General features: G+C 37.0%; 2 protein-coding genes across 2 annotated transcripts; one reads left to right on the top strand and one right to left on the bottom strand.

Annotated features, from left to right (window-relative positions):
* The first annotated feature begins 980 nt into the window (after positions 1–980).
* On the top strand, positions 981–5,151 carry LOC105052675 (probable NAD(P)H dehydrogenase (quinone) FQR1-like 1). The gene is made up of 4 exons (XM_010933578.4): positions 981–1,135; positions 2,833–2,926; positions 3,711–3,973; positions 4,790–5,151. Exons 1-4 carry the CDS (start codon positions 1,113–1,115, stop codon positions 5,019–5,021), a joined length of 612 nt encoding a protein of 203 aa, XP_010931880.1. The 5' UTR covers positions 981–1,112; the 3' UTR covers positions 5,022–5,151.
* Positions 5,152–9,231: 4,080 nt separating this feature from the next.
* Positions 9,232–11,862, bottom strand: LOC105052674 (transcription factor bHLH112). The gene is made up of 7 exons (XM_010933577.4): positions 11,462–11,862; positions 10,796–11,348; positions 10,578–10,691; positions 10,409–10,474; positions 10,229–10,294; positions 10,091–10,141; positions 9,232–9,959 (listed from the first exon to the last, which is right to left on the bottom strand). Exons 1-7 carry the CDS (start codon positions 11,788–11,790, stop codon positions 9,810–9,812), a joined length of 1,329 nt encoding a protein of 442 aa, XP_010931879.1. The 5' UTR covers positions 11,791–11,862; the 3' UTR covers positions 9,232–9,809.
* Between the last annotated feature and the right edge of the window lie 8,741 nt (positions 11,863–20,603).

The raw sequence follows: 20,603 nt of genomic DNA, 5'->3' as shown, positions 1-20,603 counted from the left end.
TGGATTCACGTTCCAGCTTCCCAATGGTTGGGTGCTTTTGCCTTTAAAAGATCCGTCTTGTTGACCATCTAATTCTGTACCCTGCGCCATTAGAGCAACAACCATGAGGTCTGATCAGGTTTGGCTAATCCGAGAGTACAATCCGATTAAATGACACATCCAATCATGGTACTCCGTGGAGATGTAACGCGGTGGGATGGAGCCCGCGTGGTACCTCAACGGACAGCACCACAAGGAAACGAAGTCTGGCGCCTCATTTTACCCCGGCCTTTGGTGTCGTCATGCTTCCCTGGCATTACGTGGGCCCAGTGTCGAAAGCGTAAATACGACAATTGCTAGGGGTATATTTCAATTAAGCCGGTCTCGTCGTGGCCGATTTCGTGAGCATAATTACGAGGAATTAATATCAAAATCTCCAGCCGTCGAACGGGTAGCGGCCACACCGATTCCTAAGAATAATTACGAGGAAATAATATCAAAACGTCCAGCCGTCGAACGGCCCGTCGAAAGCCACCTTCCGTGGACCTTGGAGAGTGTTCCAAGGGACGTCCTGCACGGCACCATCCCATGACCAAGCATGTGTTCTCATTATTTTACCCCAGCTCGCGGACTATCACGAGATCAGAGGCAGATCAACGGCTCCAATTTTCCAATTGGTCCAAAAACTAAATAATAGATTTCCAATATTTATTCACGTAACGAGGTCCAAACACCTCCCATAATAAACTCACCTCCACATGTACACCTGTACCCATTCATCGATCGAACGGCCAATATGCCTTGAGCATGAATGTCAAAGCATGCGTCGTCTCGTGACCGGAGATGACGGCAACGATATGATGACTCGGCGGAGTAGGAAAGCCGGGTCAGCCGATTAATCCTCGATTAAATTACCACTGGTGAGTGGTAACCATATCATTGCGGAGCTGATGGAAATTCCAAAAGTGGATTCAGACAGCGAATCAGGAAGCCGGCCTCGCTGGCTCCTTTGCCTCGGTGTATAAATAGTGGACCTCAACCCACTGCTTTTCTCAAAGAAACGAAGATCTCCACTTTTTGGGGGTTTCCCTCGTTCCAGCGATCCAAAGCCGAGGGATACCGAGCCTTCATTAATGGCGACTAAGGTTTACATAGTGTAAGCATTACTTATTCCGTTCTTCCTCTCTTTGTTTGTGTCTGCTCTTCATTCGTTGGATCTAATTTCCGTTTCAATTCTTCTTTCTTTTTTTTGTTGTATTTTGCCTATATTTTCCAATTTTTATGCGGCATTTGTTGGAGGTGGTAGATGAGAATGGGGTTTTGGGGAGTCATTGATCTCTGCTTGGATGGTATTTTGCTTTCTGAGTTTTTAGATCGATGGTTTTATTCGTGATCTTGATTTGTTTCTTTCCTTTTCCGGACTGTTCTTTTTCTAGGGTTTTCATTTGTTATTTGAAAGTTTGCTAATTTTATGAATTTCGTGTTTCTCTATTGGGATACAAATTCGCATGAATATTGATATTTTCTTGGCATGCTCTTTGATCTTTTTTTCTTTTAAGATGTCATTTTCTTTCCTGTTTAAGTTGATATGTGCAGCTGCTCTATGTTGGCCTTAAACAAAATGTGGCCTTTTTGTGCATCGATCCTTATAGGATTTACCTTCATAATCCATTCGGTTTATGTGGCTTTCTGTTTGATGCTGGATTTGGGCTCTTCATAGTTTTTTTTGGTTTCTGTGGCTTTGATTTAAACTGTTTCTCGTTTATGTTTTTTTACCATTAGGTTTGAACTCTTTCAAGTTCTGGATGCCTTTTCCCTTTCTTTCGTTCAGAAGGAAAAGAAAAGAAAAGAAAAGATCCTTTAAAAAAAAAAAAAAAAACTACATGTTTTTCTTTGAACCTAGCATTAAACTATGAAATAATCTGAGGTAATATTCTTGAAGACATTTTTGTCGCTTGAGTTAATGTGCTGCCGAGTGATGCAAGTAGGGTGCTATTCATGTTCATTTGGGTCTAAATTTGATACATTTTAGATTATATTTCACTACAAAAACAAGTAGCACGCTGTTTGGAAATTATTTGAGTCTCTGTTAGTGCAATTCACTCTTCCACCGTGCTAGCATATTATCAAGTCTGCATACGGTAAGCAGCGTCTAGGATACTGAAGAAAAATGTTATCAAGGATATCAGCTAGTCAGGGATATAGAAGTAGATCTATTTTGTTTTTTTGTTTTCATTTTGTTTTGTACTCTCATCATCTTGTATTTGACCAGGATGCAACCATATTGATGTTTACTCTTCCTCTCGCTGGACAATATACTTCCTCCCCCCTCTCTCTTTGTTTGTTTATTTTGTATACGTATTAGTTCTTCGACCTGGCCAGCATTAATTTCTTAATGTGATTTAACACTCTGGGGATTCCACAATCAGTTCATTTGACTTCTTGTCCTGCTATCCCCACCCATCCCCTGTTATTTGTTGTACTTTAATTATCCGTCAAATCGATGATTGTTCATGCCTCAAAATTCCTCTGCCTAACTTATTAATATATACTTTTCAACTTTACAGTACCCCTATCGCTGATGTAACTCTACTATTAATCTAATTGAATATCTTATGCGACTCATGTCACCTAAATTTTCTATTGATAAAATTTCATTTGAACTTGCTGTAAACTTTGAAAGAACTGGGTCTTTTAAAGTGTTCTTTTGTTATTCAAATGATATTAGTGTCTATGGTCAATATAGCTATCGCTCATGAGTTCAATGTTAGAATAAAGATGCTTATATTTTTTTTTATGTGACATACTCATCATTGTGTATGATGAAGATTAATTATATATTTGTTTTTGCAGGTATTATTCCATGTATGGACATGTTGAGAAGCTAGCAGAAGAGATCAAAAAGGGTGCCTCAACTGTCGAAGGAGTAGAAGCTATATTGTGGCAGGTGCTCGCTCATGAGCTCATCATTATCTATTGTACATGCTTCTTAAGCTATTAGAAATTGTGATAGCCTTTTTTTTTCTAGAACAATATAATTGGTTTTCACAGCATAATTTTGCAGTTTGCCTTTGAGTTAAATCAACTTATGAAACATTTTTCTTTTTTTATTTAATAATTAAACACAAATTGAATGCATAAGATAAGTTGGTGTTAAATGGCATCAATAAGCCTTTACTATTTTTCTGAAAGATTTCTAGAAACATCATGTTTCACAAACTCTGGATAAGAATTTCATTGAAGAATTATTCTTCAATAAATTGAAAGGTGATTCTGAAGCCAGATAAACAAATTATTATGTGGTTTTTGAGCTTTTTTTTTTCCTATTTCATGTTGATTTGTGATGATCAAGTCTTTCTCATTCAACTGTTTAAATTGTATAACTGAAGTCAATTTACATGAGCTTCAGTCGATTTGAAGCAGGTCATATCCTTGTTCATATTTTGTTAGTCGTTTTTTGACAGAGTATCTTGGCATGGTATTCCTTTTAATTTTCGATCCACTGATTTGCATCTTTCATTTGCTAAGGTGGTGCATTGTTTTGAATAGAAGTTGTCCCTCATGCACGACCTCAATGGTCCATATGTTTTGTTGTATGTCAATGAGACAGATGCTTGTCTTGTTTGGAAAAATGCATATCCACTAAATACTATTTGTTAGATTTCTGCAAAGAAGTGTATTAAACATCACCTTCAGCTTAGGCATAATAATGTTCTATTTTGACCAAACAGGTTCCTGAGACACTCCCAGACGAGGTGCTTGGAAAGATGGGTGCACCCCCTAAAAGTGATGTTCCCATTATCACACCACACGAGCTTGCTGAGGCTGATGGGGTTATCTTTGGATTCCCAACTAGATTTGGTATGATGGCAGCACAATTCAAAGCTTTTCTTGATGCAACAGGAGGGCTCTGGAGAGCACAGCAGCTTGCAGGCAAGCCTGCAGGAATCTTCTATAGCACTGGATCCCAAGGCGGTGGTCAAGAGACCACTCCGTAAGTTCTGAACCTTCAGTTTCGTACATCACATTAAATTTTATGAACTGCTAGAGACATGCCTAACACTGCATGATTCTTATGAATTTTTAAAATTCAAGGATGGCGAGGTTGTGAGTGACAACATTTTCCAGAATACAACATAAGAAAACTATCTTACATCAAAAGAACATAAGATAATGGTTTTTGAAAAGTCATTAGACTTTTATGCAACAGATTATTTCTTCATTTTTTTGCCCCTGTGGTTGCCAACATATTTCAAGTAGATTCAGCCAGATTTTTCTTTATCACCTTTCATCCGGAAAGAATTATTGCCGTGCTCATTTTCTGCTTTGTCAATCAATACATTTACCAGCTCTCAAATACTGTATCTAAAATGAATCCTCTTCACAATTCATTCTGATACAAGATTGACAGTGTAGGGGCATTATTTTAGTTGTACTCTTCCATATCAATCTTTGCTATACAAGATCGTATCATCCATCCGATTCTTCCTTGAATCCTTCAGTGCTATCCTTGCCCTTTTTAATATTTGTGAACTCCTTTTGTCGGCCATTTTATTAGATGCAATATCGCCTGGTTGCTAAGCCATTCTGAATCTTTGCCAGCTTAGTGCTGGACAGTGTCTCCTTGGATTTTATGTAGTGCTATTAAATTCTGTAGATACTCTGGAGCAATTATCCTTAGAGCTTGTATAATTTTTACTTTTATAATCTTCCTCATCAATTATGATATCTATTTTAATTTTTTTAACTCTTTTATTTAACCAATCAGGCCAAGTTTCTGTGATTAAGGATTTATTTCATCTGCCTGCAGTTTGACAGCCATAACCCAACTTGTTCACCATGGAATGATCTTTGTGCCAATTGGGTACACCTTCGGTGCTGGAATGTTTGAGATGGGGCAGGTCAAAGGTGGCAGCCCATATGGAGCAGGCACATATGCCGGGGATGGTTCAAGATTCCCATCTGAGCTTGAACTTGAGCAAGCTTTCCACCAGGGGAAATACTTCGCAGGCATTGCCAAGAAGTTCAAAAGTTCCTCGTGATTTTTGCCTTTCTCGTTGGATTATCATTCGGTTATGGAATAATATAGACGTTTTGTTGATTATTATAACGTGTCGTTTGTTCTTTGGTGAACTGGCTTTTCTTCATTAATAAAATATCTGATTGGCTTCAGATGCTGCCTTTAGTTGATAACTTGAAGGTTATTAATTGCTATCCCAATCATTGCCTGAAGGTTCACAAGCAAGCTTTATGATATTAAAATTAGAGTATATGGCTGTGAATGTTTTTCTCAATGTTTCTCAGCATCTTTCTATCCCGAAATATGTTTATTTTGGAGGAACTCTATTCTGACCTTTTTATTTCATAAATAAGCATTGGTTGCATAGATTGCTGATACTTAATTTTTGATAATTTTAAGAGTGAAATGCATGAATAGGTGAGGAAAAAGAAGAGTTTTCACATAGAGAACATGACTCGTTAACCTTTTAGTTTTAGCGTGTATACAAGATTCTTTAATCTTATCAACTAATGGATATCCGATCTCGGAGTTAGGGGTAGCACAACGTGACCTGAACCTCCCAACCTGCACGAACCCACTACATAAAAATGGGTTTGGGTGGGGCTTTTTGTGATCAGATGGGTTTCAGCGATATTAACCTGCTTGCAAATGGCCTGCTTTGTGCGTAGTCTCGGATCTAATGGATCACCCAGTGTGATTCCATAAGAAACGAATCACCTTTGAGACGTTATATAGTTGGTACTCCAATTCTTTCGTGTAGTTTGGATCATTTCAAATGGAAAACGTTATGGTGAGTGATGGAATGATTGATCAACGGGATTGTAGGATATGTAGTTGTGCTTTAGCTAGTTTTAGCTTTAAATCGTTTGCTACTGCATATATCCTAAATTTCTAGTTTATTATGATTCTAATGGTTTATTTTAAAAATTCAATCTAATATTGTTGTTTGTGATATTCGAGTATCATATTTTGCTCCATTTCGTAGTTGCACATTATGATGAATGATTGAAAACTAAAATGAATTGGTAGATGGGTGTAAGTTTATATAAAATGAGTGGATCGTCTGGGGTTTTATGTTGTCCAATCTAATTACAGATGGGACCTTGGATGGTTGAAAGTTCTTTGACCCGAGCACGCAGCGATCGAACCCATTGCTCCCGCTATCAGGGCTCATAGCCCTCCACCCTAAACAGGGGTTCAGGACCAGCAGACACCCAGATCCATGATTGTGAGTTGTCAGCATGTTGCAACGATATTGATCGACCACACATTCGGAGGAAAACTAGGGAACCACGGTTGGCTTCCCACGCCCCACCGCCAACGCTAAGTTATCAATTAATCTTTTCTTTTAAAAGTTTTTAGGCTTCTACAAGCACCCCCTACAACCTCCTTGTGCGCTAACATGAAAAAGCCCATCGACCCCACTTGGACATCTTCTGCGCCCTCCAGTTTGTCTAAGATTATATCTCATAATACCATTTTTTTCTACATTTTTTTGGGTTAAATCTACATTTTTTTTAAAGAAAATATTTATTAGCTACAGCACCTAAAAGATAATGTCTCAAAGAGATTTTCTTTATTCTAACGAATGGATATGGACCACTAGGATGCATCTGTCCGAGGGAAATTTGAATATGAAAACTCAGAATTTTTTAAATAAATTTTCTTCCAAAGATATTTTTTCTTTCACCATCTTACTTGAAATCTTTTAGTTCTACATAGGGAGTGAAATAATTGTTTGAGCCCTTCATATGAGAAAAAGATTTGCCTAAGCCTTAGAGGCATTTTGAGGAGGTTGGAAGAAATATTTTTAAGACATGCGTGTGGGAACAGAACTGAACGGACTGGGTGTGGGTGCAGGCTTAGCCCTATGCCAATGTTATTTAATTGTTTAAAATTTAATTATGATTTTAATTTTTTTTAAATATTAGGTTTTTAATATTCTTTTCAATTTTTGAACGTTGGGAGTTTTATTTCGGGCCTCATTGGGCTAGGTAAATGGTTAGAATAGGATTTATGAAAATGATCTCAGAAGGGCCTAATCCAGAAAGCCATCTAAAGCCTTGTATCTTTTCTATTCCCCAATAGTTATCTCATCTTTTTCATTACAATATTTTTTTTTTCATTTTTTTAGATACTGAAAGAGTATTCATCAATCTCCTTCATGATCGTACTTATAGGCAAAGAATTCCGGTCATATCTTGTTGAGATATTTTCGATTTTTTCCACACAAGAGACGAGAATACACCTTAGGACAATGCTGTGCATGCTTTTGAATTTTCAATTTTAATTTTACTATCTTTTTTTATAAATTATTTTTTTTAATTTTCTATAAATAAGAAAAAGAATTTATTAATTTTCTTAGACTATATCCGGAATATTTTATATGTTCCAACAGCACCTTGATCTCAAGTTGAAGAGATATTGGAGTATTTTAAAGGCCCCTTGGTATACTAAGAAGTTATATGATTTAGATATCCTTAGCCTATATATCAAATGTTCAAAAATGAATATTTTAAATAACACAAAATAATGTATAATTTTTATCACCTGATATATAGCCAGAGGATCTCCAAATTATATAATTTTTAATGTATAAATAATTTATAGATAATTACATCGATCTTCTCCAATCACAAATATGGGATCCCTATTACCCAACGAAGACTAATTGGATTTGAATTGAAATTAGGGTTGAATAGATCTTAGTCCAAACATCTCTTTTACATGTATATCTATAGGTACATATATACATATATGCATACATACATCTATACATATATAGGTCTGCTTCTCTTGATATCGGTTCCATTATACAACCTTTATACTATACTAATATGCTCCAACATCACCACCGAAGCACATGATTAGCTTTGAAATAAGCTATTGACATATTAGTTGTAATACCCAAAGAAATTGAATCAAAAAGAAAAAAAGCAAAGAAATGGGGAAAAAGCACCTAATTAATAATGTCAAGATAAGAGCTGAAGTATTCGATATTTTGTTCTTCAAAGTTAATGGATCTTTTGTTAGAAAATTTTGTTTTGAAAAAGGTTTGAAATTTTTTAAAAATTCATTTAGCAATCCCATATTAGATATTTAATTGTAAGCAAACTTATGTTTATTGAAGTATTTCATGACTAATTAGCCTTGTAGGTTTTGGGTTGGTGACCATACATATATGCTTGCTCAGTCCGGCCAGCCATACGGAGCACATTGCATGTGTGATGTAAATGCAGGCATGGCTAATCACACATCCATTGTGGGCCTCCCTAGGGGTTACGTGGCCTAAGCCTGTAAAGAAGCCCAGGTCTAGTGTTTGGAGCAAGACAACCATGCAAGTTCTGCTACTTTTATTCTCATTTGGGAACTTTGTTGTTTTTTCCTCCTCTGATCTCAACTTTTTCACCATATAATTTCCTTTACAATTTTGGGCAACAGAAGAAAGTTGTTAGGTCAGACTTCCATGTGATCGTGCTCGTAGTAGGAGGCATAGACTGAGCCAGATTCATTATACTATGGGGATAATCTTTTTGAATATCTATACAAGAGAGTGAATTTATTCTCAGAACAATGTTCATACGTACCTCATTCCAAGCACACCTTTCTATTTTTCTTTCATTTTTTAATTTTCATATTTATTTCAATCATATATTATTTTCTCAAATTACTTCAATTATTTACAGATGTTAGCAATCTTGTTGTGTAATTATTAGAACAGTTTCCAACATCTTTAAAGCTTTTAAACCCTCCAACTGCATTATACCACCCCCAAAAGAACATACTCCGGAACCAAAATGTTAGGTTTATATTTCTTGTCTAAGCCTGAAGGAACCATTTTTGCTCTACATTGTGCACTTTACATTCCTACCCATCAGTAATCCAACAAAAATCTATTAGTTACGAAACCAGGGGACCACATGAACTAAGGTTTACGTACATTTAAGCTCTCCAATATATAATTTCAAAGAGTTTTCTAGTCCTCCATATTCTGAAGTAACACTGCAGACTGTGGATCTCTCTTTCTTTTTTTCTTTTGATACAACACTGAAGATCGCATTGAACAAAGGAAATGTAAGTACGTCAGGGAAAGATATGTTGAGAGATACATTTAATGCTCGGCAATGTTATCATGCAATGAAGAAAAAAGTATTTCCACCCTTCCATGTCTAACTATTCAAGAGAGAAGAGAGAGAGAGAGAGAGAGAGAGAGAGAGAGAGAGAACAAATAATAGGCCATAAACTGAAAATTTTGATCCCAAAACAAAACGACCACAGATTTGTTTCTACTCTTGAAATCAATTATTCCTTCTTACCATATCATTAATTTTTGTTATAAAAGAAAGGTAGTGCCAGCCTTCGTAGTTTATACAATATACGCGCACCAACTTGGAACAAGACCCACCTCTTTGCCCCTTCCTGTTTGCCCACTCTCTTGTTCTAAGTTCATTCACTGACAATAATATCCCCACCATCTAAACTAATCCCACATTCCCTGATACATTTAGCACCATTTCCCATTCCCTAACCCACCTCTAATTAATTATAATATTACCCTGAATTATTCCCTTTCAAATCTCTCTAATCTATGTCCAGCCTTCAACCAATCCTCTTGGAGCCTTCCCAACATACGTTGTGTCTGATGGGCCATTTCCTCTTGCTTTCCTTCCTCTTTTCACCCGCACTACTAAAGGTCATATGGAGTTATGGGTTATATCCTCCTCCTCCCAATCTATCATTCCCTACCTACCTTTGTGTTAACGGCATGCTATTCGGAGTAGAAAATATTCTCTTCTTCCTCCTCAACATATTACCTATAAGTTCCTCCAAATGTTGGAGTCCAGAAATCAACTGGGGTCTCGCTAACCACTGCAAACGTGCTGGATATCGGAACAAGACAAAGCCCTCGGCTTCTGAGGTCTAGCTGGGGTCCTTCTCCACCATTTATTTCGTCCGAATTCTGCATTAAAACCCAATTCAGGGTACAGTTCACTTTTTGAGCATAAACTCCTGATAATTCATACACCTATTGAAAAGATAATAAAGTTAATTGGAACAATATCTATTCATTAAATGGAACATTTTTATTACCTGTAAGTGTTGCACTTGATGGCCATTTTTCAAATATGGAGCACTGAGAACCTGCAATGGTGTAAGAAGTAGTATTAGAGAGTAGAGTTAGTATAAAGTCCTCTGGCTTTACAACAAGGTGTTCAAGGTGGGACTTACACCAACTTGTTCATGAAGATACTTGATGTACTCGATGGCCTCGTGGAGAACTGATGCAGTATCGGTCTGGAAAAGGAGTGGAATTCAGTTATAAAGGCAATCCATGCTCGTATAAGAACCTAAAGAAAAACTCAAAGCTCGATCTATTCTTGGGAGTAAAGGGAAATCAAAAGCCTTCACCTTTCCGAAAGGTGACACCAGTTGCTGTAATGCAGTGACTCTGTCCCCTAGCTTCTCTTTTCTGACCTGATAGAATAATAATCTTAAGCTATTAGTGAAGTTCACATAGTGAAGAAAAGAGCGAACATAAAAATCCATGGGTTAAGATCTCGAAAGAATCCGATCATACCTTAAAAGTTGGCAATGGCGATGGTGTCTCTATCCTGGGCTTCTTGAATGCTGGCTCGTTGCTACTTTTCTTCGTCGCATTCGACCTAGATTCCCCAGCTCCCTCTGAATTAGACTACATGTAATCAAGATAAAAAAAATTTAGACGACAAAAAGCCTATGTTATTCGAACGAGGAGGTAAAAATTTACCCTTCAAAGGGTCTAATGGCAACACTAACCTGCACCAAAACATTGCTGCAACTTGTTTTTCCCTCGAAGGCATGTGGGGCTAAGTCAGTGGTTGTTGAAGAGTAAAGACCCAAGCTCGTTTCAGTTGTAGCAATGGCCGAGGGATTCCAGAAGGGAGTATTGTTGGAGAAATGGAGTTGATGCTTCACAGGCAAGGCCTTATCGAACTCTGGCAATTTGGCTGCCTCAGATTGTAACGACTCGTTCAAAACCCCATGATACCTCATCAGAGAATCCATCCTCTGATTGTTAAAAGACTCTGGATGTTTTGTTTCAGGTTCAAAGAGGCATTGAAGCAGTGTTGGAGGTAATCCAAAAGGTGCCGGAAAGAGTGGGCGGCTATTACCACTGGAGATCAAGTGATGTTGGTCATGCATTAGCCCTTGTTTCAGGTCCTCTAAAAGGTTCAACGAGCTGGAACTCTCAACATTCATATGGATTTGATTGGATTCGATCACCGGCTCATGTCGAAGATAAGATCCCGAGCTCATGTCCTCTTGGAGAAAGGCAGGTAAATTGTTCTCAGCTCTTCCACCAGTTGTTCTACATCAAATGATATCATAAGATATAGATTTAGACGACAAAAGAAGTCCACAAATTGTCTATAGAACAAGTGATGAGTGATCAAAAGAAAAAGAGATGAAGGGAATACTCACAAGAAAGGTTGATTCCAATTGACTGATGGGGAGGAGAGGCCGAAATCCGATACTTGTAACGTGGAATCCACGATGGGATCGGCGGCAAATTGATCGGAGGCTGGGGGTCTATGTGTGTCTTGGAAGGTTATAGAGCTGTTGGAGACTGAACCTAGGGACTCGTCGGAGGACCTTGACTTGGCCTCGACCACGTCGGCGGCGGTGGCCCAGTTGAACTCCGTCGAGCATGAAACTGAGGTGGACATCACCGGGCCGTCGAAGACGCCGGTCCTTGTGGTGCTCCACCACCTACCACTGTTGTAGATCCCTGTCTGGAATTCCTCCGCCATGGCTTTCTCCCTCTCTCGCTCGCTCGTGTTGTGATTTCTTGTTGGAGTTAGCTGTGATGGAATGAGAAGAAGTTGGTTTGGTGGTGCTTAGCCTTATATAAACCGTGGGGAATTGCCGACAGGGTGGGAGGAATTGGTTCCGGTTTAAGACTTGATATATTTTTGGAAATGATTAGACCTATATATATTTATATATTTATATATATATATATGTATATTTAATAAAAACTGTGTTGCCATGGGTAAATATCATTTCTTCCACTTATCCCTACTTTCTTTCCCCACTTTTGTCCACCTTGCCCCTAAAGTTCAAGAAATTTTACTTCCGGTTAGATGCCTGATGACAAGAAAATGCATTGCAATTGCAAGAGAGTAATTAGGTTTAAGATATTCACTAACTCATTTACCATCTATGAAAAGATTCGAAACATGCTTTTCTTTTATAAATAATTTTTTTTTCAAGAATATGTGGTCACTTCATGCATACAAAATTGCCGGGACTGTCATCCTTAGTAGTTGTTTAATGGGGAAAAAAAAACTAATTAACTAATAATTCATGTCCTTGGAACTAAATAGCTAGTTTTTCTGGTTATGGTCATATATAGGAATCTTTGAATCTCAATTTTATTTTGTGTTTGTCGCATGCATGCATCATACACGTAAAACAAAAAAGAATAAACAATCCTAGTATTTAAAGGAAAAACAGATGAACATAAAAAATTCCATATATGACATGAATCGTATGACTTTCTTTTTGTTCTTTTTTTTGTCTTGTTGGAACCCAAACTATGAACTAGTCAAATAAACAAAAACTAGGGACAGACATTTGGTTAACGAAAGTTATCCTCTTTGTGTTAGATTTGATGCTTTTTCACATTTTATTAAATCATACCTTCTCTTATTAAATGATGATAATTCAAGTCATCTTCTGTATAAATCCCATGTTAGTAGAATTCAGATCAGCAAGGTGATGCTTAAAGCATCTAAAAAGAACCCCTTGAAATGAACCCCACCTAGAAAGGAAAAAAAAGAATAAGGTAAAACCTCAAGAGAAAGTGATATGTACTTGCACATTGCATTTGTAAGATTATTTCATCAAATTAACGTTTGTTTACATTTCATAGTTTATTTGGTTCATGTATCAACCAATTTTTTATTTCCTTTTGTCAACTATTTTGACTGCTATAAGATAAAATTGATGTCGCATTCTTTTCAAAATGACCAAAATTTCCTCATTCCTGTCCTCTTTCCTTTTTGCAATAGGCCTCAACCTTTTAATTTCACTAATGCCTTGGTTCAATTCCATAATCCTCTCACTATCTTTTTAAAAAGCTCTCCTCATAGATGATCCACATGGAAGGCCTAGATTGTCACCACATAATTATCTTTCCAACTTACAGTTACACACTTCACTTATACTAATCTGATTAAAAAATTAAGAGTTACCATACTCCTCTTTTCTCCTCACTGTACAAGTTAGGCAGGCTCCCTAAAGCATAATGGGAAAGAGGAAGTAAGGAGGTCTTTTTTTGTCCACATAATTTTTCCCCGCACTCAGAACTATTTGTAAGGATTTGTCCACAAATTTCAAAAGCCAAGGTCGAGAGAAAAGGAATATTCTTGATGCTAAAACTTGAAAGTGTATTCTCCAAGTCCAATTTTGAATTATTATTTGGAAGGCCTTAACGCAGCCGGAGACTCCCCCCACCAACCCCCTCTCTTTAATTTTCTTCCTCTTGTTAGCACTCAGCAGCTCACCTTTTACTTTTTTATTCCCCAAGGGAATTGGTGTGCGGGTGCATCTATTAAAAGTAGGCGTGGCATTATCAAATCCTACGCGAACCAATTGTTTGCGAGGCCGAGAGAACCCGCTGACGTCATGCTGGCGACCCGGGAATCGTAGGTCAAATCTGGGACCCACGTGACTTGCACGCGTGCTGTGACTCGGCCGCCCCCACCCGAGTCAAATCCCGAGAGCGACTCCTCTTAACTCTGTGCTTAGGCTCGCACGTACGACAAAACTTTGACCGGTTTTGTCTAATCTTCTAGTTTTTTTTTTTTTTTTTTTGGGGGTGAAATCTTCTAGTTCTTTCCCAGTCTACCAAATTAGTCCAAATTATCTTAGATGACAAGTTTGAAAAATATCTTAAAAATTCTCTCTCTCTCTCTCTCAAGAAAAAAGGGAATAATCCTAAGTTGAAAATAGAATAATGCTAACTTGGCTTGAGGTTGACTCCAATGTAGCAATAGGGATTTTGACTTCAATGCAGCAATAGGGCTTCTTAGTTGCAATATTCTTATCTTAAAGTCCTAAGATGGAAAGCTCATGCTTGACAAAATCTAAAAACAACACTGTGAATAGGATCACAATGGCACGGGCTAGAAAGTCTTCAAATGATACACTTCTAATTCATTTTTCCTGATAGATCTACCCATATGGTAGGTTTGAAGCATGTTAAATCATGATATCAATAGTAGATAAATTATAGTTAGAAAAAATTAACTGCATTAATTTTTACGGCAATCACTATAAAAAAATTGATTATTAGCGACGATCAATCTCGTCATAAATAATGAGAATGCCATCGCTAATGCTATTAGCAACGCACCACCATCGCTAAAAAATGGTCGAAAAAAGCTTGACACTAAATTTGCATATTAGTGACGGCATCGCTGCCATCGCTAATAATGATATTAGCGACCGCTTTCCATCGCTTATAATATTTTTTAGATTTGAAATTAAAAAATTAAAAAAATAATAATAGTGACGGCATTCCGTCTCTAATAAGCCGTCGCTACAATCATCACTAATAATTATATTTTTTTAAAAAAAATATTTTTAGCAATTATATTTATTAAAACTTATTGTAATTTAATTAACAAGCATTTATATTTACTAAAATCTATTATAATTAAATTAATAAGTAACATATATTTATGGATATTATACCAACTAACAATAAATTATCATCATCATAAATAAAAAATTAATATTATATATTACATTAAAATTAAATTATACAAATAATACTGTTTAAATTTCAAATACATTACATCAAAACTAAAAAAAATCAACGGAGATCGTCCTCCTCCTCCTCCTGCTTCTGCTCCTGTACATCCTTTGTAGTAGCAGATGGATGAGAGTCGGATGTTCTAGCATCCTGTAATGAAGAAAAATAAAATATTATTAATAACTTTAGAATCAAATTAATTGAAATTATAAAACTATTGTAGTTGATGCGTCTCAAACCTAAATTTTTACGGAGGGATATATTTTGATATATTACTCTGATTCTCAAATGGATTATTTTTATATGTTTCATTCGATGATACGGAATTATAGACACCCTCAGCCGATACTCCATCAAATAGTTAAGTTAAATTTTGACCACCTGGATAGTCCCTCCCTCCCGTTTGAAGCTTAAATGGTGCGAAGGGATATATTTCGATGTACTCATTCAATTTTCGAACAGATTATTCTTACATATTTTATTTGATGATACGAAGCTATTGACACCTTCAACCCATCCATCAGATGATTAGATTAAATTTTGACCTCATGGATATCTCTCCCTTCTGCCTCAAGCCTAAACCGATACGAATGAGTATATTTCGATATGCTCCTCCAATTCTTGAATGGATTATTCCTACACATCCTATTCGATGATATAGATGATCTATACCTCCATCCCATTCATCGGATAAGTAGATTGACTTTTGATCCCTAGATCTCCTTCCTCCAACTCAAGCCTAACTATGTAAAGCTTCTAAACATAAAAATTTAAAATAAATAAAAAAAATTTATTAATACTGCTTGACTTAACTGCTATGATGGCTGTGACAATGAGCTCAACTGATCGTACAGATGTAGATCTCGAAGAATCTCAATAATCATATCGCAGATGGCATTCTGAAAGCTCTGAGGTTGTTGGCAAAAAAGCCTCTGCATGATCTTCTTGATATGTGTATCACCCTATGTCTAGATCGTCGAGACCTGAGAGGAGAACGTCGAAGACAAGCAAATTACTGGAGGGTCAAAGTTATGCCCAAATCCTAGTAGAGCCATGGACAAGTAGAGCCTCCAAAGCCTATGAGTGAGGGAAAGATATCAAAAAATTTTGTATGGTATGTCCTTTTGATTTCTACCCTCTTGTCTTGGCTTAAATCAGCTTTCACTGTATACATCACATGAGCTCTTCAGTTGGTCCTCTTTATAGAAAAGTATGTAATCATTACGGCATGCATCTATCTTCTCGTATCCCATGCTTAATTCTTTCATCATTTTCTTTGAAGCATAGAAACTCTCAACAAACTTCTCATCATTCGATAGCATTTTCTTTATAATTGCTACCATCCTATTATAATAGTTGACCGTCATATTAAACTGGACCTTCAAGTTCAACAACTCTAACATAACTGATAATACAGCGTATATTTCATATTCCGGTTATAGTGGTTCATCAACATCTCTCAGCATATGATAGAAATCGCCACTACTAGCTTTTAGATCATCCTTCACATCCTACTTAAATTCAGGACCAGCAACATCCATAACCATATCTACCGTTATATCTGTGTCCCTGTCTCGCTCCTTTCTAACCTTTGCAACTGTCTCTCATGTCTCCCCATATAGATACCAATGCTTGTAGTTGGACATAAATCCACTTCTATATAAATGGATAGTCATTGTATCCCTATCAAGTATTTCTCTATTGCTACATCTGTTATAACGACAACGAGCCCACTCTTGATGTAAGAGTGCCATATTTTCAAAAGCATAATCATAGAAGCATTCTACACCCTCCTTGTATCTAGTAGAAATCATCTCATTGACTACTCGATGGTTTATCCAACTACAGTCTATGATGCACTACCTAAGGATTCTGCATATACAAATACAAGATAACAGCTAAATAATTATTTTATTATTTCAAATGGCTTATATAATAATTATATCTTATCATCAACTAATAGGTATAGATGGTCTGGAGGCAGGAGAAGAAAGGAGAGGCGGCAGCCAATAGAATCGAGCTCGTCGGAGATCCGAGGGAGATTTTAGGGCATATTATTAGCGACAGCTAAATTATGTCTCTAAAGCCATTACCGATAATAATTTAACTTATTAGCAATAAAAAACCATCGCTAATAACAAAAATGGCCATCGCTAATAAGTCTTTACACTTATTACAATGGATCTGATTTTCATCGTAATAAGTTATTGGTAAATAGTGTTATTAGTGATGGTGTCTTTGCCATCGTTAATATGCTAATTTCTTATAGTGAATGCAAATCCTAAAGTTTTATATTTTGCATGTTATGAAAAAATATTTTTGTATCTCCTTTAATAGCCTTCTTAAGATGTTGTAATCATCAATAGAAGCAGCATGATGCAGTAGCGGATCTAGAAATTTTGCTTTGTGGAGTGAATATAATAAAAAAATAAAAAAATTACAGAGAGATCGAGAAAGAAGAAAGAAAAAATAATAAAATATTATTTTAAAAAAATAAAAAAAATTATAAAAAATAGTAATATGTAATATCTTAAATATCTTTTATATTTTTATTATAAAGAAGCACCGTAGCAAAATTCTAGATGTTATTAAATTTTAAAATTATAATGGCTAACTAAAAATTATTCTAATTATATATATTTGATATGAGTGAAGAAAATGAGAAGATAAAGGAAAAAGCTAAAAGAGTATTACAAAAAAAAGAAGCTAAAAGAGAAATACCTAATTCAGATTGAAAAGAGTATTACAAAAAATTATAAGGGATGGATGGAGGAGAATCATAAGGTTAGGGTGGGGCATTAAAAGATAAATAGAGAAATAATGAATAAAACAAGTGAAAGAATGAGAGAGAGGGGAAGAAATGTCAAAGTGGTATGAGAGAAGGAGAGAGAGGTGGGATATGTCAATCATTAAAGAAAAAAAATGGATCATAATTACTTTTTTTATCTTTTAATGTGATCCTTTTAGGACATAAAATAAATTTATGTGGGGTTTAAATATAAGAAGTGGATGAATGGGATTGGGATGCAGTATTAAAAGATAAATAAAAAAATAATTAATAAAGAAAGAGAAAAAAAGAGAGAGAGAAGGAGAGAGGTCAAAATAGTGTGAGAGAAGGAGGGAGGTAGGATATGTGAGTCATTAAGAGAAAGAAAGTAGGTCATAATTATTCATTTGATGTGGTCTTTTTTATCCTTTACTTATTTAAAATTTTACATGAGATATAAAATCAATTAATAAAATTAGTGGATTCAATTTTGACTTTTTTTACTAATATATATACAAGCTTAATATTTTTAAATTTTTAATTGTTTGGATATCTAAGCAGGATCAATAATCCCAAATTACAACTTTTGTCTAGCCTTTTGGATGAGATCTAGAGGAACAATTTCTTGTTCTTCTGCATACTTTCACATGCCTACAATTTTCCACCAGCATATGTAGGCTTGCATTAAGTTGTCTAATGGCTCTAAGCCCTATAATGTATCAAATATAATTTCCACCACTTATTCTTCTCTCTTGTCCTATTTGGCATTCTATTAACCAGACTTCTACCTGCACATACCACCAACTAATATTTTTTAAACTCCTGATTTTTCATAGGAGTGTTGTACATCTTAATGGAACGAGTTATTTAGGATGCATCTATTTCATGCACATGAAAAATTATATTTCCACATGGCACGAATTGATTAGTATATAACTAGTGGGAATTGGTGCAATACAAGGGATGGAATTCACGACTTAGTTGCTAAATCAGTATTGGTAGGCCCAACCATCTTTAGGGTGCATGAAGAGAGCATCGCAGAGTTTTGCATTGCGAAACCTAGAATTCCAGGTTGACCAACCATGAATTGTTTGATGTCAGTAGGCTGACAGTATATGCTAATAATATATCCATTTTTTTTTAAGTTTTTGAAAGAAAAAATATCTCTAGTTGTATATACCAGAGAGAATATATGCGTGTTATATATATATATTTAAACAATGTTGTGCAAAAGCATTGCTAGCTCAGCAAGAGGTACCACCATGGTGCTCCTAACTTTTTTTGGTTGGAGAATTACTATGGGAGCACAACCGAGGATGATTATATGGTGGGAGCACAAGCTGGCATGCATGATGCTTTTATCAAAGTTGCACCTAATATTCTCTTGTTGACTTCACTGCTAACAAGTTACAAGACATTGTTTCATTTCACACGTGCCGGGCTGACTCTTCAGGGGTCAATTATTTTGCCAGAAACACCCAAGTCTGACTAGTGAGAAGCTTTATTAGACTAGAACACAACTAAATCCCTTTCAATCATGCCTAAAGTTTGGCTAATGTATGGTGAGAGGATCCTGATGTTACCATGAGCTGTCCACACGATCCCATTTAATAAAACGTTTGACCTTTGCTGGAACCTCGTTCTTTTCTTGTCTTCCAAAAGATGCAGGAGTTGCACCCTACCACCCAATCGACTTTTGCCTCTTTCTCTCTCTCTCTCTGGGTGTGTCTGTGTGGGTGTCTGCCACTTCAAAAATCTGATTGTTAAAGCATTAAGATCATAAATTTCAGAAAGTGGTATGTCATTTTGCACCAAAAATGACCGCAGGATGATTAATAAAGCATGTTAAAAAGAATGCACATGTGTCCCTGTTGGATGGATGTCTGGTCAGGACACCACCTTCCAAGACCTTTTCAGTATCACGGATGCAGCAGGAAGAAAGAAGAAACAAAACAAAAGGAAAACAATCAAAATACGTGCATCAGTCACAAAAGGGCTCGTCTCCACGGGACATGCAAACTTCACTATGAAAAGAAAATTTTACAAGAGGAGACCTCATCCTCAACCCTTATACACCCAATTCTCTCTCACCTGAAGTTTCCCTCACAAAAGCTCTCTCTCTCTTGAAGACCCCCCTGAACTCCGGAAGAGCCTGGCGACCGCTGTCCAGGAGCCCTGCTCCTTTTCTCACAGCAAGCTTCCGCCTCTCTCTCTCTTCTCGGGTTCGTACGACGCTGTACGGCGAGAAACCCGAACCACTACCTCTCTGTTTCACGTGCAGCCCTATTTAAAGGGTTAAACACGGTTTAAAACATAATTAGAGAAGGATCAGGAGTCCTAAACAAAGCCAGATAACCCCAGGACCGTCGGATCAAGACCGGGAGCCCTCTGGGCCGTTGGATCGCACTCCGGTCCATGAAATAGTGTCGTGGACCGCGAGAAATGCGTGGGAAATGCCCACACGGTCCATAGGCCCCGTGGAGGTGAGCCCTTTTGTGGCTGATCCACGTATTTTGATTGTTTTTCTTTTCTTTTGTTTCTTCTTTCTTTTTGCTGCATCGCGTGGTACTGAAAATGTCTTGGGAGGTGGTGTCCTGGTCAGACATCCACCCAACAAGTGGTATCAGAGCAAGGCGGTACAAGGACGCAGATTGCAGTGGTGGTGAGCAAGACTGAAGATGGAGAAAACAGGAACAATCAAGATGGAGATCAACAAGTTCGATGGTAAGAGAAATTTCTCCTTGTGGCAGGCAAGGGTGAAGGACGTGCTCATCCAACAGGGGTTGATCGATGTTCTCTTGTGCGACGAGAAGCTGACCACCATGGAGGTGCGAGATTGGAAACGGCTACAGATGCAAGCAGTGAGTACCATCCGCATGTACCTGACGGATGAGGTGGTGATCCATGTACTGAGCGAGACTTCTCCGACGGTGCTGTGGTCGAAGCTCGAGGAGTTGTACATGGCGAAGTCTCTCACCAACACTCTTTTCCTCTGGAGGCAGTTTTACCAACTGCAGATGACTGAGGGACAGAGC

This window comes from Elaeis guineensis, chromosome 10 (assembly GCF_000442705.2).
Source record: "Elaeis guineensis isolate ETL-2024a chromosome 10, EG11, whole genome shotgun sequence".
Lineage (NCBI taxonomy): Eukaryota > Viridiplantae > Streptophyta > Magnoliopsida > Arecales > Arecaceae > Elaeis > Elaeis guineensis.
This window is presented reverse-complemented; position numbering and strand designations above follow the sequence as displayed.

What these genes read in the sequence shown, in the direction of transcription:
- LOC105052675 (XM_010933578.4), top strand. Translation starts at nt 1,113, where the DNA reads ATGGCGACTAAGGTTTACATAGT. An exon ending in GCGACTAAGGTTTACATAGT is followed by an intron (nt 1,136 to 2,832) that starts GTAAGCATTACT and finishes TTGTTTTTGCAG; the next exon opens with GTATTATTCCATGTATGGAC. An exon ending in TAGAAGCTATATTGTGGCAG is followed by an intron (nt 2,927 to 3,710) that starts GTGCTCGCTCAT and finishes TTGACCAAACAG; the next exon opens with GTTCCTGAGACACTCCCAGA.
- LOC105052674 (XM_010933577.4), bottom strand. Translation starts at nt 11,790, where the DNA reads ATGGCGGAGGAATTCCAGACAGGGATCTACAACAGTGGTAGGTGGTGG. An exon ending in AATTGGAATCAACCTTTCTT is followed by an intron (nt 11,349 to 11,461) that starts GTGAGTATTCCC and finishes CATTTGATGTAG; the next exon opens with AACAACTGGTGGAAGAGCTG. An exon ending in ATCTTCATGAACAAGTTGGT is followed by an intron (nt 10,142 to 10,228) that starts GTAAGTCCCACC and finishes ACACCATTGCAG; the next exon opens with GTTCTCAGTGCTCCATATTT.